The sequence below is a fragment of the Peromyscus californicus genome, unplaced genomic scaffold (assembly GCF_007827085.1).
Source record: "Peromyscus californicus insignis strain IS unplaced genomic scaffold, ASM782708v3 Scaffold_5__1_contigs__length_169319896, whole genome shotgun sequence".
NCBI classification, from domain to species: domain Eukaryota; kingdom Metazoa; phylum Chordata; class Mammalia; order Rodentia; family Cricetidae; genus Peromyscus; species Peromyscus californicus.
In genome coordinates, this window is record NW_026294573.1 from 137,303,438 (window position 1) to 137,322,157 (window position 18,720).

Consider the following 18,720-nt stretch of genomic DNA (forward strand, 5'->3'; position numbering starts at 1 on the left):
TGATGAGGAATTCTCCTAGTTACAAAGACTTATAAAACAAATCTGCTCCTGGAGTTCCTGAGTTCAACTTTGTAGAACTGTAGCTACTGGTTATTGGAGATAGTCATGGTCTTGAGATGTCATTAAACACTCTGCTGCAAGCATACATCAATTATTCTCCCATTGCTGTCTAGTAACTTGTTGCTAGGTCTCTGTGAAGTAGTGCTCCAGTGGGCTGGCATTTTGCTTTCTTCTCAATATGTAGTGTTCACCCCTTAGTCGCCTACAGCTGATTAGCACATCACATTCCTGGTGGGATGCTCCTTTATTTTTAACCGTTTTTGGAGACAGTGTCTCATGTAGCCCAGGTTGGCTTTGGACTCCTTATGTAACCAAGAATGAACTCCTAACCCTCTGCCTCTACCTCCTATAGGCTAGGATTAAAAGCATGCATCTCGCCAGGCGGTGGTGGCGCACGCCTTTAATCCCAGCACTCGGGAGGCAGAGCCAGGCAGATTGCTGTGAGTTCGAGGCCAGCCTGGGCTACCAAGTGAGTTCCAGGAAAGGCGCAAAGCTACACAGAGAAACCCTGTCTCGAAAAACCAAAAAAAAAAAGCATGCATCTCAATTCCTCTCAAATGACTAACTTCCCTTGGCTAAATGAGGGTGAAAGACAGGTTTGATTTAAACTTCTCAAACGAAGCTGGGCACAGTGGCACACACCTTTAATCCCAGCACTTGGGGGTCAGAGACAGGTGAATGAATCTCTGTGAGTTCGTGGACAGCCAGGACTACATAATGAGTTCCAGGACAGCAAGAGCTACAGAGGCCCTGTCTCGAAGGAAAACAAAAAGTAAACACTTCTCAAATGATAACTCTTTAATTCTAATTTAATTTAAATCTAGAATTATTAAAAATAATTCTAATTTATTTTGAAATTAAATCTCCAAATCACACTTTTGAGTTTTCCTCTTTTACTCCCTTGTCCCTCTCCCTCTCTGAAGCAGGGTCTCTCTACATAGCTCAGGAACTTGCTGTGTAGACCAGACTATTTAGTGCTGGGACTGAAGACATGAGCTACCACACCTGGTGCTGATTTCTTTTGTTGGTTTGTTAATACTTGAAATATTTTTCATCTGTAAATTATATACAGATTTGGATCTTTGAGCTTTTGTAAGTATTTCAGAATTTTTATCATAGCCTACCAAAACGTATAAAATCATTGTTCACCAGCACTCAGAGTGTTGAAGGTCAAGAAGGTCAAGGTTGTTACTTTCTCTTTGCCTGATGGTTATAGATCTTCATTACTTGCAAATGTATCTATCTAAGTTACTTTCCCTGTGTTCCCTTCAGTTACACTGTCTAGGGATAATTACAAAATAAGATCCCTAAGAATACATCAGTATTCTTCAACAGAAAGAGTCACATGTGAAATTATGTGCATCTAAGATGAGCTCCTGTGCCTGAGAACCACAGCTCTCTCCATCACCAGGGGTTCAGGCAAAGAACAGAAAATGACAAGCTCTAACCACTGTTCAATACCAGTTTTGACCTGAGTATGACCAAGATTAAGTAGAATGGAACCTGAGAGTATTGCTAATAGTTGGGGGAAGAAAGGAAGACAAAACTTTTAAATGAAGTTTCAACATCTAAATAAAATGACAAAAAAATACCTGTTTAACAACAAAAAAAATTTATTGATTTACAAATTTTAAAATGGATCACTTAAAAGTAGGACTATTTTAACCTTATTATTTTTAAACTAATTCTTTCAAAATGTACTTTATTTTTAAAGTGACAGAAATTACCCATGGACCAATCCTCTTTAACATGGACATTTAAATGTTTTCTATGTTATGTCAAACAATCTGCAGAGCAGAGTGCAAAGCTTGTGCAGTGGTCTTTACATAAAAGTCTGGCCAGATGCAGAAGCACGTAAGTTGTAAGCTTTGCAACAGTGGCCTTTACTCTATGCATCAGAACATCTGTATCAAGAAAACCATGTGAAAACCACTGCTTTTTATTACCAGCAAAACAAGCGGGACACATTTAAACAAAGGTAAAACTTAATTGTGAAATATGTATTGTAAAACTACTTGCTATAGCCTACATTTCAGTTGGCTCAACATCATCATGTAAGAAAAAAGTCAGCACAAAAGATTCAGACTAAAAGATTTTTCTTTTTCTTTTTGCAATCTCCATATGCACAGCTTAATGATTTACACAGTTCTTAGGCTTAATCCTTGGTCAGTAGATTTCCAAGTGCAAGTCCAGTCATGCTGTCTCCAGGAACTCTACTAAGATGCTGACATTTTCTTCCCAGCATGTCTGGAATATTCACCAGAAGTATGCCTGTGAGGGGCTTTGTGAAAGCCTAGGAAACTATAACAGAGTTTGGTGAAACTAAAATAGAGTGCAAAGTCAAATAAAACCAAACTGATTGCAATCAAGTCAATTCCCAAAGAAAAATCTATTAAAAATAGTAATATACATGTATAAGAAATACAAATGATCACTGCAGTTAGTCACAGATGCAAGAGATCTAGGGATCCAAGGCTTTGTGAGCATGGTAATTAAGAGCAAATTCATATGCTAGATCAAATAGTGTGCACAATTTTGATAAGCTGGTCAAGTACTACTGGAATACATATCATATTTGGTAACTCTAACGTTTATATTACTCCTTTTCTCTCCCTTTAATATTTTAGGTACATACCAATGAGAAAAAGCAATTTGTCTTTAATGGAGAACAACAGAATTTTTATGTGTTCCAGACTCAAAAGGTTAATATTTAATAAAATGTAACATCAACTTACTTATAAAAATTAAAAAAAAAAAAAACGCAACACATTATCTAATTCTTCTATGGTCTCCTAGCTGGTCTGAAACCACAGAAGGCCTTTAAGGAAGAATGTTAGGAGAAAAACAAAGACCAACCCATGGGACGTGTATGGTTACAATTATCACTTGCAGGGAAGCGAGTTGCCTGGCCTAATTTTAAAGCTAATTACAAAATCCATTTTTCTTAATGGTCCAGATACCTTGCCGATTCTTCCAACTCAACAGAACTGTAAAAACAAAAGAAATATTTTGTAAAATTTTTAAAATACAAACAATGGTGTATATATCTTGACTTTATATACTTTATGAAAGAGGTACCTTTGAAAAACGTTTTTATACACAGTAGTTACTCATTTTGACCCTCCACTTTAGAACTACAAGGACTATGTAACTAAAAAACAAATATGTAAGGTTTTTAGTAGTTTTTAAAAGTACTTCTCTTAATGTTTCTAGGTTAAACAACTACCAATTCTTTTCAGCTTTCTACATTAAACTGAATTTTCTTAAATTCATTAGGTACCATGTGGCACAATCTGTTTGGTGAACTGCTTGTAGTAAAACAAACTGTACTATATTCTCTCATCACAGTGATAAGACTATCCAGCATATATAACAAATCCAAGAGGGCTATTTAGACAAGCCAAGTTTGTTCAAGAGGATTGGAAAAGAAAGAAATGAGCTGGGCAGTGGTGGCACATGCCTTTAATCCCAGCACTTGGGAGGCAGAGGCAGGCGGATCTTTGTGAGTTCGAGGCCAGCCTGGTCTACAGAGCAAGATCCAGGAAAGGCGCAAAGCTACACCGAGAAACCCTGTCTCGAAAAATTAAAAAAAAAAAAAGAAAGAAAGAAATGACAGAGGGGAGCTCAGGTATCATTTATGCCTACTACATGAGGAAACAATAGCTCAGTGAGGGTGAGAGGCAAGGGTTTTCCCATCTTTGTGTGACTCCAGACTTATCCTTACCACGGGCATCTCCCAATTCCACACTACTAACAGCTTCATCATTAAATAATAAAAGTGCCCTTGGAACTGATATGCAATCCTAATTTGATATTTTGGTCTTGGAGCTTAAAGAAAAAAAAAAGAAACCACTGAAAAATTAGCTTTTCATGGGCCTGTACAGAAATGGTACTGTCATCAGCAGTTACTCCTGAGTCAGGAGGGATGCACAGCCCCACTCCTTGCTTAACTACTGGTAGATTCTGGGTGTGGGACAGGGGCAGGGGAGCAATGGAAACTCCAATAGACAGTTCACAACCCTTAGTCACACAGGCTGCCCTGGTTAAACTCAGTGGGTCACAAACAAAACAACATGAATGTGAGAAAGGGACTTGTAGGGAAGGGGGATTGACAGGGGTAGGAGAGAGATGAGAGGCTGGGGGTGAGAATAACCAGACTACATTATATACATGTATGAAGTCAGCAAAGAACACAACAAATTCACAGAGGCAATATGAAGGCTTACTGAAAAGCTATCACACCAGAACCAAGCCCACTAGAATTCCTAAAATAAACCCTGACATCATATAAAACTCTTTAAAATTTTCCAAGATCAAATTTATTAAAATAAATAAACATACACAACTTTTCTAGAAGAACAAGAGTGGAAATAATTTTATCACTACAGTATATATGGGAACGTGTGAAGGTAACTTAATATTCTTTCCTGCCATTCCTGTGTTAGAACATATGTGTTACGATCAAGCTCTAGGAAGGTACATATTCCTATCTTAGACAGCTTATGAAGAGACTGTAAATTATGCTATACAACCAAGGGGTGCCATACCTTCCACCGATTTCCACATTCATTACATACGACAAATGTTGTCATTGGTTCATCAGCACTACGAGTTTGCACCTGTAGCAAAATTAAATGAAAAATATTACTTTTTGAATTACCACTAAAAATAATCCCGCCTATGTAAGAACATTCTACATAAAGACATAGCAGAAACCCCAGTGATATCACCCTAAGATGTATATGAGCCTATACAAGTTCAAATACACTACTGGCAAAGGAGCATAATTTCAAACTTCATTTTTCTAAATCCTTCTGTTTGTCTTTCATGAGTAATTTATCTAGTTAAGTAGAAAAATTCTCTAAAAGTCTCTCATTAAATTATGCTTTTTATAAATGTTAATAAATATGAAAACCAATAATTAACATGTTAATGACCTACACATTAGTAAAAATGTTAATAAAATCCAAAGCATTTCTTTTTTTTTTTCTTCTTATTTTCAAGACAGGGTTTCTCCATGTAGCTCTGGCCTCTGGCCATCCTGGAACTCACTCTGTAGACTGGACTGGCCTTGAACTCACAGTGATCCTGAGTGATGGGACTAAAGGTGGGGGCTACCACCACCAGGCCCAAAATCATTTCTTTATGACACACATAACTGACACAACCTCTCTAAAAGTCAGGTTACATACCCATATCTCTGCTACAGGAACTTGGCATTCTCATCTACTCTGATATACAATTAGAAATACAAAGATCTCTGTAGCACACATGTTGGATTGAACACAGAAAGAATAAATGCATCTGATGGAATACTGTGCACTGATTAAGATGTTTACAAAAAAGCTGGGCATGGTACAAAACGCCAAAGAAATGAAGGCACCATCTCAAAGATGTATTGTTCACTCAAGTACATGGCAGTATCACAATAGTCAATGGCTACTCAGTTTAATAGGAATGGAGTTTCACATTTGAAAGTAGAAAAGCAAAACCGGAAAACATTGAGACCACATCTTAATAGAACACTTAGGAAGAACTGGGCTGAGGATGTAGCTCAGCTGTGAAAATGTTTGCCTAGCATGGACAAAGCCGCAGGTTCAATCCCTAGCCAGAAGTTTCCATGAAATCATCAGCATGATCAAAGCTCACAAAATAAAGAAACATTCTAAAGGCTGAAGAGATGACTCAGCAGTTAAGAGCACTGTTTTTGCAGAGGCCCAGGGTTCTATTTCCAGTATCCACATGGTACTTCCCATCCATTTATAAATTCAATTCCAGGAGATCTGATATGATACCCTCTTCTGATCTCCAAGGGCACCAAGATGCACGGGATGCAGGACAACATGCAGGCAAAACATTCCACACATAAAACATAAAATAAATAAATCTAAAAGGAGGAGGAGGAGGAAGAGGAAACATTCTAAAAATAGTAGTACAAGGCCTTCGGATAAAAATAAATAGTCCTAGCCAGTTGGTAGTGGTGCATGCCTGTAATCCTAGCACTTGAGAGGCAGAGGCAGGTGGATCTCTGTGAGTCCAAGGCCAGTCTGATCTACAAATCAAGTTCCAGGACAACCAGAGCTGTTACACAGAGAAATTCTGTCTCAAAAAACCAAAAGCGACCCCCCCCCCCAAAAAAAAAACCAAACAAGCAAAAAACAAAAACCTCCACCTTGATAAGATGTTTTGCCAAATAACTTTGAAATATTCATCCAAATTCCTATGTAACTAAAACAATCCCCCATCCTTTGGAAATCCCTAGTCTTGCAGTTTCTTTTTAAGCTATATGTACCCCACTGTCTCCAGCACTGCTATTTTCTCAACTCTGGCTTTATGGAGAGAGTAGAGTTTCTGTCCTGTCTAACAGAAAATAAAGCTACCCTAATTTAACTAAAAGAATTTGGATAGCGATGTTTACTCTCGCTCAGTGGGATCAACACCTACATCCAAACCTGAAACATATGGCCTTTAAGAGAGAATTTCTAAGGTTAGGAGATTACAGATATACAACAACAAAAAAAGTAAGAAAAAAATCGTATTTTGCAAACGAAAATGAGGATAGTGTTCGAAGTACTTTTATATAGACACATAACAACAGAAATTTGTTAACCATTCTTTATGCTATCCAAAACCAAAAAGGTCAATCATGTCATATATGAATGTAAAAGTCATCTGGCTACAAATAGGAATAGGCGTCTATTTGTAAGGCATTAGGTTTGAAATGCCCACAGGCCATGTGAGAGTGGAGAACTTCCCTTAAACTATATGGTCTTGCTTACTATGACACAGTAACCAGCCACTACTTATGAGCTGTTATAAACAACCTGCCCACTGTAGTAATCCTGTATTTTATATAACTACTACAGTTTTTACAGTAAATATTTCAATGACCACATAAATATATTAACTTATCTTCAACTAGTTGGAATCTAATGAGAAAGCACTTTTTCACCAGAGGTACATCTTTCTCGAACACTATCAGGTTCTGTAATTATCTTTACTCTGAAACAGGAATGAAACATTCTTAATGTGATCATGAGACCACAGTCAATCACAAACCTGTGTGTAGGTGCAGTTCTTCTTTTTACATTTGCCACACGTGAACAAGTCAGTCTGGGTCCCACCTGTCTTGGCCATCTGATGTTCTCTGATGGCTTCTTTGGTCAAGTTTTTCCTCATCTCTTTGAGCTCATCACTAGCCATTTCCTATGACAGAAATGGCAGTATCAATGAGTTAAAGATACTTTTGACAGCTACTCTATAACCTGAATGCTTTCATGTTCACATAGCTTAACAATAATCTGTAATAAAAGTATAATCAGGGCCGGAGAGATGGTTCAGAGGTTAAGAGCACTGCTGCTCTTCCAGAGGTCCTGAGGTCCTGAGCTCATAGCTCTGGTACCCTCTTCTGATGTACAGGAAGAACATTGTATATATATAAAATAAATAAGTCTTAAAAAAAACTTAAAGTAAAATCAGCTTATAAAAATTTTAAAGTTTTAAAACAGACTAATATTTTTCCCTCAGAAGACTTAAATAATTTCGACCTTTCAAAATCTCTTTAAAGACTCAAGTTTTTATGTGAAAATTAGGTATACATACTGTTTATAAACTAACAATGCACACCTACAGCAATCAGCACTTCTGGTATCCACAAGGTGATCTAAATACTATCACCACCCACGCAATCCTCAACGAAGCCAGTGGACTTTGGAGGATTTGTTTAGAAGCAAGTATCCAGAATATGCCGGGGTTACTTTTTTATGCCAGAAAGCATAGAGACTATCGTGTTTGGGACAAATGGGCACAAGAGTTAGTTAGCATCAAGGAGAGTCTGGTGGCCCAAAATAAGATAGCTTCTTCATTCACTGAAATAATTACTGGAAGGAAAAAGCCCCATAAGGTAGATAAACAGCTCCAAGTCCCTTATAGTGCTTAGTAGAGGGCATGTATATACAAAAGCCAACAGCAGCTACCATTCTGAGAATTGCTTAACTGGACACAAAGAATTTAAGTTTATCCTTTCTTATCAAACAAATTGGGTAACCAAGAGCTTGAATTTATATGAGAAACTGCTTCGATAAAAGAATCCTGGCTATAAAATGACATTTTAGAAACCGCTCTCTTGCAGTGATTATCCTACTCAAGTAACACTTGATCATCAATGGATGAATTCAATGGATAAAAGATTAATGGAGTACTTTCCAATGGAAATACTCACTGACATTACACAAAGTCACTAACAAACCCCAGAACACCAAGAGGAAAGCAGTAAGACACTAAGTGCCTTCTGATAGAATGCAATGAAGCAAAATCCATCACTTAAGGAAAGGGAAACGAGTATAATCAAACAATACAGAACATCAAGGGCGGGGGGAGAAAAATTAAGGAATATGATCTAATGCAATACTCACAGAAATTTATAATGTGTGGAGAGAGCTGGTCCTTTAACACAGCAGCACCACAGAGGAAAAAGGCAGAGGAGAGGGGATGTGAGGGGCAAAAGAGACTACTTTAAGCCAGACATGATGGTACATGTCTTTAATCCCAGCACTCGGGAGGCAGAGGCTGGCAGATCTCTGTGAGTTCGAGGCCAGCCTGGTCCAGAGTGAGTTCTAGGACAGCCAGGGCTACACAGAGAAACCCTGACTCGAAATACCCCCTACCACACACACACACCCCCTAAAAGAAACTACTTTAGCTTAAAAAACCCAAATCAAAGGTAATGTGTTGACTTTAGCTCCTGGTACATCTAAGGCATAATCAAAGGTGGTTCAGCAGTTAAGAGCACTGACTGATGTTCCAGAGGAACGGACGGGGTTCAAATCTCAGGTTGTCCGGAGTTCGATCATGACAGGATTGGTCAAATAAATAAATAAATGAACAAACAAATAAATAAATAAATAAATGGGAGAAGGGTCCACATGACCTCTCTCTCCTCTCTTTTTAAGAGGTCATGTACAATGGCAAGAAGCACTGCCTCCTTCAGGCCCTATAGCCTAAGGTCATGGGTGAAGCAAATATCACTGCAGAATATGAGTAAGTATATCATGGCTGGACGTGGTGTTGACAATATAGCTTTACAAGGAAAAGTATTTTAAATATATATTTTAAAAATATGGATACACATACATATAGAGTTGAAAAGATAAATGCCTGGGATTTGCTTGACATAAATTCAATAGAAAAGAAGAAAATAGAAAATAAATATATTTTAAAAAAAGTATGACAAGTCAGGAAGTGGTAGTGCAGATTTTAAAGCAAAGTTTCTTTTTTTTTTTTTGGTTTTTCGAGACAGGGTTTCTCTGTGTAGCTTTGCGCCTTTCCTGGAACTCGCTTTGGAGACCAGGCTGGCCTCGAACTCACAGAGATCCGCCTGGCTCTGCCTCCCGAGTGCTGGGATTAAAGGCGTGCGTCACCACCGCCCGGCCAAAAGCAAAGTTTCTTAAAGACAGCATACTTTATCAGCTCTTTAAAAAGTCAATATTACCCTGTTGGATGGTTAATAAAATCAACAGATTGTAGATGATGGGTTCCAGATGACTTAATGCATCACAAAAAGAACATTTGGGTAGCTCAAGACATAAGGAATAAACCAACAATGTAAATGAAGCAAACAATCTTGATGTCTCTAATATATGAATACATCATGGCTGTTTTCGCAGGCCTTTGGCACATGCGATATTTATACAGCACTTATATACAGACTTGCTCACCTCTGCTGTCATTCTAGCAAACAGGTCAGGAGGAATATTCCCACACAGCACATTTTTCCTTAAATTTGGATTCTTTGCATCTTTAAGATTTGATATCCTACTTCGTACTCTGTTTTTGTATTTCATGTCTGTATTCCTTATTTCTTGATATATAGGTGCTTGGCCATTAAGGAAAAAAGATTGTTATAAAGATAAGAACATTTTTTTTGTTCTGTCAAATTTATAATTCTTAAATTTTCTAAGCAATTCACGAAAATGGTTTCCAATTTAGATAAATAAACAATAACTCTTTCGGATTCCTTCATCTGTAATTGATCAATAGTGCTAATCTTTACAACTGTGACTAAGTGATGCTTTTTTTCAATGCTTAATCAGAAGCATGCATCAACATGATTTCAAAGAGTAACTCTGATATAACCCAAGTTAGTAGATGTTTGAAAAAGAGTTCTAAAATCACACAAGCTTTTAACTTGCTTAAGTCAATCCCACTAAGGACCTTAAAATCTATGCGAATGGCCATAGCTCCCTTGGAGGTCTTATGAGAAGAGACCATCTGAGGCAGCACTGGAGGCTCATCTCATTTACCAGCTCAATGAGACATATTACAGAAGTCCAGGTCAAAGCAAAGCAGAGAGCAAGGCCCAGAGGGGCTCACACTTTACACAGAGCAAGACCCAGAGGGGCTCACACTTTACAGAGATCAAGGCCCAGAGGGGCTCACACTTTACAGAGACCAAGGCCAGAGGGGCTCACACTTTACAGAGACCAAGGCCCAGAGGGGCTCACACTTAAGAGACCAAGGCCTAGAGAGGCTCACATTTTATGGAGACCAAGGCCTAGAGGGGCTCACATTTTATGGAGACCAAGGCCCAGAGGGGCTCACTTTTTACAAAGGCAAGTTCCTCAAAAAGGACAGTCCCATCTTACACCGCCATGTAGGTACTCTCTCTGCAAGACCTCTCTTGCAGTCTTTTCTATGGTGCCAGGCATGAACACATGTCCTGCCAGAAGGAACAGGGACTGAGCACTCTAGAGGTCCTCCTAATGAGCAATATCCACATCTTCTCTGCTATTTTACACAACTGAAATTCAGATGCTACGCTCCCAATATGCAAAGGCAGAAAAACAAAACTACCATCAATCATATGCTGTTTTAGTTTTGAATGAGAGAGAAACAAATGAACATGAATGCACTTCTCCTTCCTAAGAAAGTACAGAATAACCCTCTGAGGTATGTAGCAGACGGAAAGGGATAATTAACCTCACAGATTACTAAACAAAGCTATGAGTGTGAACACAAAGGATATCTTCCTCAATCTGGGATCCCAGTTCTTCCTCATCAGCTCCAATAGCAACGTAGTCATCTAGAAACAGGAATGAAAACTCATTACTGTAAAGTGTAAGCAAACCACTCCTATTTCTTCAATTTGCCTCATACACAGAATCTCTGAGTTTGTTAGGACCTGGGATCTTACTGCCCACTACTTCTTTCCTCTGGGATTGATCTAAGATCTGTGCCACAGTACTCTTGCACTGATGACTCCTTTTCCTGAGGAAGTAATTTATATACTAACTAGGCAATTCCTCATTTCACAACATCATAAATTCTGGGTGTTCCAACAGAGAAGAGAAAGAACAGATATTAGGAAGAAATGCCTTGTCTTCTGTGATTCAGGCTTCAACACAGAGAGAAACTACTCATTTCATCTACCAATCACATATATAGACATATTCAGAAGACTACCACAGATGCTCAAAAGGAGAAGGAATAAACAGACAGAGAGAAAAAGGAAAAAAAATAGACAGAGGCAGTAAGAAAATTCAAGTAGAAAGGGCCAAGTAAGTAGAAAAACTGGTCATCCTAGCTATGCATAGTTCAGCATAACTGAAAAGAAAAGGGGTTAATTTGCATAAGGTGTCAAACATCCTACCTACCTAACTTACTTTCTTAACTTATACACATACATTTTACACATTTTAGGGATACCATGTGGTGTTTCACTATATATGAAACCTTAAAGCCAAAAGTTTGCAAGTTAAGTCTAAGGATTTGTATTTCTTAGTATTTTCCCACAGAAGTGCAAGCTATAGATTACATATCACTTTTCCAACTTTTAAAAAGTATAAAACTGAATTATTAATATAAAAGTTAAATACTGTATGTCATCCTAACATTTAATATTCATGTTACTGTTCAACCTAAGGTCAAGGTAATGAGTTTTCAAATCAAAGACTTATGTGAGAAAAGCTTAAATTAGCATGAATCAGGGAAAGTATCAACACCCTAGAAGGCTCTGCTTGTTGGGGGTCCCAGTGTCCTCCTTCCTACTGCCCTTCAAGAACTGCTACTAGCAACAAACTCCTAAACTAAACAGTGGAAGCTATAAGCATGATGACACCTATAAAACACCAACACGAAAGTGGAGATGGCATGGGGGTACAAAAGACTAAAGAGCAAACAACACTAAACTTACCTCCTGTTCGGAGAGCTGCAGCAAGCATCTCCCTACACTTTAACCGCACAGAATCAGAAGTGCTTGGTGCCCGAGGAAAAGATGAAACATAAGTGTCTCGAGCGTTTGTCTCATCCTTTCTGCTGCTTACATTGCCACTGGAACTACTAAAATACACATACATGGGTACACAGACCAGAAAACAATCAGGAAAACCTTCTGAAGAGCATTATCATTACTCTCTAAAAATAAATACTTGGGGCCTAAATGAGATAGTATTTTAGTCATTATTACATAACAAAAATGCCATCTACATATAGACTAAAAGTTTTAAAAATTTGAATTCAGTAGCTAAATTTCATGTGCTAAAAAACCCCCCAAATCTCATGTGCTAGCTGGTGGTGGTGCATGCTCTTAATCCCAGCACTTGGAAGGCAGAGGTCTACATCCCAGCATGGTTTACATAGTGAGTTCCAGGACAGTCAGGTCTACACTGAGAAACTCTGTCTCAAAAATATTCTGACTTTATTTTCCTTTAAACATTAACAGCAACAATTTTTTTTATTGTTGTTACAGAGTCTCATTATGTAGCCCCAATAATCTGGAACTATCTATGTAGACAAAGCTGGCCTCATCTCGGATGTCTTCCTGCCTCTGCCTCTTGAGTGCTAGGATTAAAGTGAGCACCATCACTGCCAGCCCTACACTATTCTAACAGGAGAGACGTATATAGTTCAGCATAGTACATAACAATCAAGGATCTTGGCTTGAGGAAAGGTATGAGGGGATGGGGCCAGAAAACAGGGCAGCTTACAGTCAAACTAGAAAGAGGAAAAAAATGGTTTAAAAACCTCCGTACCAGTAGACAACAGAGTTCTAATGAAACTTTAAGACAAAACATTAAGTAGGTATAATAAATCAAGATTGTCAAAAGATTTGTTTCTAGAAATAATGGCTTAATCTGAATAGTCTAATAATTTTCTAGTCAAACTCCAAAACTTCAATTACATCTGACTAACCTCTTCTACTGGACACTCACCCAAACAAGTTGTTTTTACAATGCTTCTGTCTAGTCCCAGTTAAGTACTGTCACGTTAGTGGTATCTATCATGCAGCTTTTTCAGACTTATGAAGCTGCCCGACCCCGCCCGCCCACTGTAGAACTAACTTGCTGTGTTTACTGTTAAGAATACATCTCCTCCACTTCTCTCCAGGAAAAATCACTGTTAAACATCAAAACAGCTCACTATGGACAAGAATCATCTATGTCATCTAACTCCAATTGGTTTTTTCAGAGGCCATCTCTTATGACCCCTGTATTTAGGAAATACTGTCTATACAGTGGTTTGCACATAGATTTTTATACTCTCCCCTGCAAAGATTAAGTTTCCCAAAAGCAAGAACTAGAATTTCATCCTGTGTGTATTTTCAACATGTAGCATGGCACCTGTAAGTAGTAAGCAAAAATAGAATTGTTCATTTTTGAAACAAGGTCTCATGTCGCCCAGGCTGACTTTGAACTCTCCATGAACCAAAAATGACCTTAAATTTCTGATCCTTCTGCCTCTACCTCCCAAGTACAGGGATTACAGACGTGTGCCACCATGCCCCATTTCATGAGTTCTGGGAATAGAATCCAGGCTTTGCATATGCCCAGGAAGCACTACATCTGCAGCCCCTAACCAATGTTAAAAAAACAAAACAAAGCTTCTTAAATATTTTAAAGGCTTTTGCTTCTTTGCCTATGGCTCATACTTAGCCAAGGCACTGCAACCTGCCTGTGTAGACTGATAGAGCCTAGCTTCACTATTACCAACTCAACCTCTTAAAATAGGATGCCTAGGTTTGAACCATTTAAATCAAAAGTTTCTCAAAATCTTGCACTAAAATGTAAAATCTTGCTCAACCTCAAATCACTCAGATTTGACTTACAACTTCCATTATATTATACCTTAGACTAGTCTGGACAGTCCTGTTTCCTCCTGTGTCCTGTTCTGGACAGACACCAGGTTTTAGCAGATAAATACTCCACCTAAACTTTAAATACTAATAAAAATATACTAAAAATTCATTGTCTTCTAAATGGCTAAATTTAGGAGGAAAAGTGCTCAAAAGGCAAATGACTTCAAGGGTCATTCTGAATTCCTAATCAGTACCTTCACTATCACATCCATTATTACTCATCCTAGCTATCTTATTCAAACTTATTAAGAATGTATTAATCTCCATAATCTCATAGAGTGTGGCACTATTAGGAGATGTGGCTTTGTTGGAGTGTGTGGCCTTGTTGGAGGAAGTGTGTCATGGTGGGGGTGGGGCTTTGAGTTCTCCTTTGCTCAAGCAAATCCCAATGTCAGTCGACTTCCTGTTGCCTGGAAGACATAGGACTCTCAACTACTTCCTCAGCGCCATGTCGCTTGCACACCGCCATGCTCCCTGCTATGATGATTATGGACTGAACTTCTGAAACTGTAAGTGAGCCACCTCAATTAAATGTTTTCCTTATAAGAGTTACTGTGGTCATAGTGTCTCTTCACAGCAATAGAAACCCTAACTAAGACAGTACAATAAAAATTATTTCATTTTATTTACATAGACTTCTATTTTTCTTCTAAAATTCTAAGAAATCTTGCTAGAATTTTTTAAAGATACATGTGTACCAGTTCCATCTGACTAGACAGTGGAAGAGGAGTGCAGGCATTATTAGAAGACCAGGAACGGAGTGATGGAGCAGGTAAACTACCTAGTTATCCTGGCAGCTTGTTTGTTTTTGTGAACTTGACAAGCTAGAGTTGTCTGGCAAGAGGAATCTCAACTGAGAAAATGCCTCTACCAGATTGCCTATAGACCAGTCTGTAGGACATTATTTTGATTAATAATTGATATGGGAGGGTCCAGCTCACTGGGGATGGTGTCACTATTGGGCAGGTGGCCCTGGGTTGTATAAGATAGCAGCAAGCCACAGGAAGCAAGCCAGTAAGCAGCATTCATTCCTCCCTGGCCTCTGCTTTGGCTTCCCTCAAAAAGCTGTGTCCTGGGATATGTAAGCCAAATAAACCCGTTTGATCATGTTTTTTTTTTTTTTTTTTTTTTTTTTGAGACGGGTTTCTTTGTGTAGTTCTGGCTGTCCTGGAACTCACTCTGTAGACCAGGCTGGCTTCAAACTCAGAGATCTGCCTTCCTCTGCTTCCTAAGTCTAGAAACCCTAAAATAGCAACCTCAGCAGAAATTTATATAAAGTGAGCTACCTTTCTTCTCTTGCTTCAGGGCTATTCTGTGATGAAATTGCAGGTTCTTTTTTCTTTTCTTCAGGGTCTTTATCAGTTGATGGTCCATCTGAAAAATTTATCATATTCCTAAACAGTCTACTTTTGTTAAAAATGAAAACAAAGTACTGCACATTAATAGTCTATATATACCAAAAACAAACAAATAAATAAAAAAAAAATCACACCCCAAAGAGGACCCACTCATCATTAAAATCTTCAACTTCCCACAATTGTAATATAAAGTATAAGCAAACTATTACGTTAGCATATGTACTGGGGTATTTTTCACAATAGCTGTACAATTAACACTCCTAAATTGTCACTTGGAAAGAAATAGAAATTCATATGCCAATGGCACCTGAAAGTTCAAAAGGAAAATGTGCAAAGGAAAGAGTGTGGATGCACATGAACACAGCCATCCTGAAAATGAGAGCTTAGGCATAGAGAACAATAGTATCTGAGTGATTTTTCAAGAAGTTAAAAATGTTAACGTGCTACCTAAAGCACAGTTCAATATTTCTGGGAGAGTAAATGAAGAGCATCTTCATAGAGACCATTCCAGCATCAGTATGGTCCACCCAGCATCTCCTTTAACTCAATGATCTATCAACAGAGCAGCAGAGTTCACACCCTTTAAGATGTAGAGCAGTGATTCTCAACCTGGTGGTGGTGGTGGGGGGTCATATCTCAGATATCCTGCATATCAGATACTTACATTATGATTCATAACAGTAGGAAACTACAATTATCAATGAACAACTAAATAGTTTTATGGTTGCAGGTCACCACAACATGAGGAACTGTATTAAAAGGTTGCAGTATTAGCGTGGCTGAGAACCACTAACTTAGAAGAAAGTGACCAGACACTGTGAGCAGATGTAACATGAGTCAATGTAATTATCATTGGACTGACAAGAAGCATTCACCTTAAGCCAGTCAAAACTGTCCCTGATCTCGGTTTTGAAAATATTTAGGTCGACTGTAGAGATTATTTCACTTATCTATACTTTGCTCTCTGGGATACATAAATGACCCTATAAAGTTTATCTCATTTTCTGTGTAAAACACTGTAAATACATATGAATAGTAATAGATTGCAGCCCATCATACAGAATAAGAATCCATGTAAGTCAACGTTTTCTTACAGTTTCTTACAGTCTGATGACTTGGAGAGTAAAGAAATAAAAATTTGTAACCATAACTATAAAGACTGGGTTGGGGAAAAATATGGATCTAAGTTGGAGGAGGGGATCTGATCAAATGTAAGTTTCAGGTTCTTCAAATGTTTCTCATAGAGTAACTGTTACAAGAAGCACAATAAAGTACACACTTTGACTGGGTATGAGACTTAAGAATCTAATACCCTTATGGAGTATTCCAACTGTGGATGTAAAACATGATCTATCCAAGAGAAAACAGTAGACAAATCAGAAAAAGGGAACACATCACTAGAAACAAGAGGGAAGTGTTAGGTCTTAAACCTAGGACAAATGGCTGAGGTGCCTATTTAACATATTGTGACAGTTAGATGTAACTGGCCCCCATTAAGCACATAGGGAGTGGCATTATCATAGGAGGTGTGCCTTTGTTGGAGTAGGTGTAGCTTTGCTGGAGGAAGTGTGTCACTGGAGGCAGGCTTTGAGGTTTCACATATGCTTAAGCCACACCCACTGTCACTGTTTACTTCCTGTTGCCTGTGGGATCAAGATGTAGCTCCTTCTCCAGCACCATGTCTGCTTGCATGCTATGTCCTACCATGATGATAATGAACTAAACCTCTAAAAATGTAAGTCACCCCAATTAAATGTTTTTCCTTTATAAGAGTTGAGTGGTCATGGTGTCTCTTCACAGAAAAATAAACCCAAATTAAGACACACTATCAAAGTAGACCTGGCCAGCCGGTTCCCCCTGCATCTCTCAGTTCCTCCCAACCTGTTACAGGGCTCTCCTGGTTGAACACCCCACCCGTTTCCCTAAATTCTCCAGCCCAGAGGCTGGACTGTCCTTCCTCCAGTGGCTCCTCCCTATATAATCCAGCCATTTTGGTTATCCCTCCTCTTTGGGGCCTCCTGACTGCTGCACCTAGTTCTCCTCTCTCTCTCCTCTCCTCCCTCTTCCCCTACTCCCTCTCTACACATGACTCAGGGTCAAGTCCACTCTGGACTCTCCCAGATTTCTTTGCCTCTAGCTATGCCTCCTGTTTATCTACAATAAACTTTCTCCTCCAGCATACCTAGGAATAGTCATGTTCTTTCTTTTTATTTCTTTTTTCATTCATCTGGTACTGAAACCCAGGAGTGGCATAAATGAGTTCCCTCCCAAGAAACTCAGCTGCTCTGAACCAAGCTGCTGATCTGAGACTCCTAAAGTATGTATGGATATTTGTTTCTGTTGGCTTCTGCCACCCACAAAATTTGATTCCAAATTCCAGAGGCTGATTCTTTAGCTGCTGCTTCTCTCTACCTGCTTCCTCTGGACTCTGGCCTGCTATGTCCTCCATGTGGGTACCAACAGGTTTCTCTGGCTCCTGTAACCTCCTCCACCTCTAGCCTGCATGCCTGTAACGTTAGTATTTGAGAGGCAGAGACAGGAGGATCAGAAGTTTAAGGTCATCAGTTTAAGGTCATCGTTTGCTACACTGATTCAAGGTTAGCCTGGATTACATGAGACTTTGCCTAAACAAACAAATAAATAAGTGTCATAACAGAATAAGAGAAGGTTACTATAGTCTCAAAAATGCCATCATACAAGAAAAATTAAAGGCTTAAAGAATTGGTTAGATTAGAAAACTCAACACAATTCTGAACTAGATACTGGAGGAGGTTAAAAAAAAACTATAAAGGACATTATAATGTGTTTTAGTTGGCTTCTCTGTTGCTGTAATAAAACACTGACCAAAAGCAACTTGGGTAGGAAAGGGTTTATCTGGCTTACCTAATCTATCACTGTGGGCAACCAAGCCAGGAACTCAAGCAGGGTAGAAACTGAGAATCATGAAATGAAGCAGAGACTATGGAGGAATGTTTGCTTTCCATGGCTGTTTGATTTCTTTTATAACCCTGGAACACCTGTCCAGTGGTGTCACCAATCCACAGTGGGCCAGGCCTTCCCACATTAGCTATTAATCAAGAAAACACTCCACACACTGGCACACAGGTCAATCTTAGGGTGGCATTTTCTCAGCTGAGGTTCCCTCTTCTTAGATAACCCTAGCTTGTATCA

The 18,720-nt window shown here is 38.7% G+C and overlaps 1 protein-coding gene across 1 annotated transcript in view; it reads right to left on the minus strand.

The window, feature by feature from the left end:
- Positions 1-1,649: 1,649 nt before the first annotated feature.
- The window catches only part of Tcea1 (transcription elongation factor A1), a 38,750-nt gene continuing 21,679 nt past the window's right edge, over positions 1,650-18,720 (minus strand). Inside the window, exons 4-10 of the mRNA XM_052716710.1 lie at positions 15,478-15,565; positions 12,251-12,396; positions 11,084-11,140; positions 9,777-9,931; positions 7,120-7,266; positions 4,608-4,679; positions 1,650-3,047 (exon numbers count right to left, since the gene is read on the minus strand). Coding sequence (XP_052572670.1) covers positions 3,039-3,047; positions 4,608-4,679; positions 7,120-7,266; positions 9,777-9,931; positions 11,084-11,140; positions 12,251-12,396; positions 15,478-15,565 — 674 coding nt within the window. The 3' untranslated portion in view covers positions 1,650-3,038. The remainder of the gene's footprint in view (positions 3,048-4,607; positions 4,680-7,119; positions 7,267-9,776; positions 9,932-11,083; positions 11,141-12,250; positions 12,397-15,477; positions 15,566-18,720) is intronic.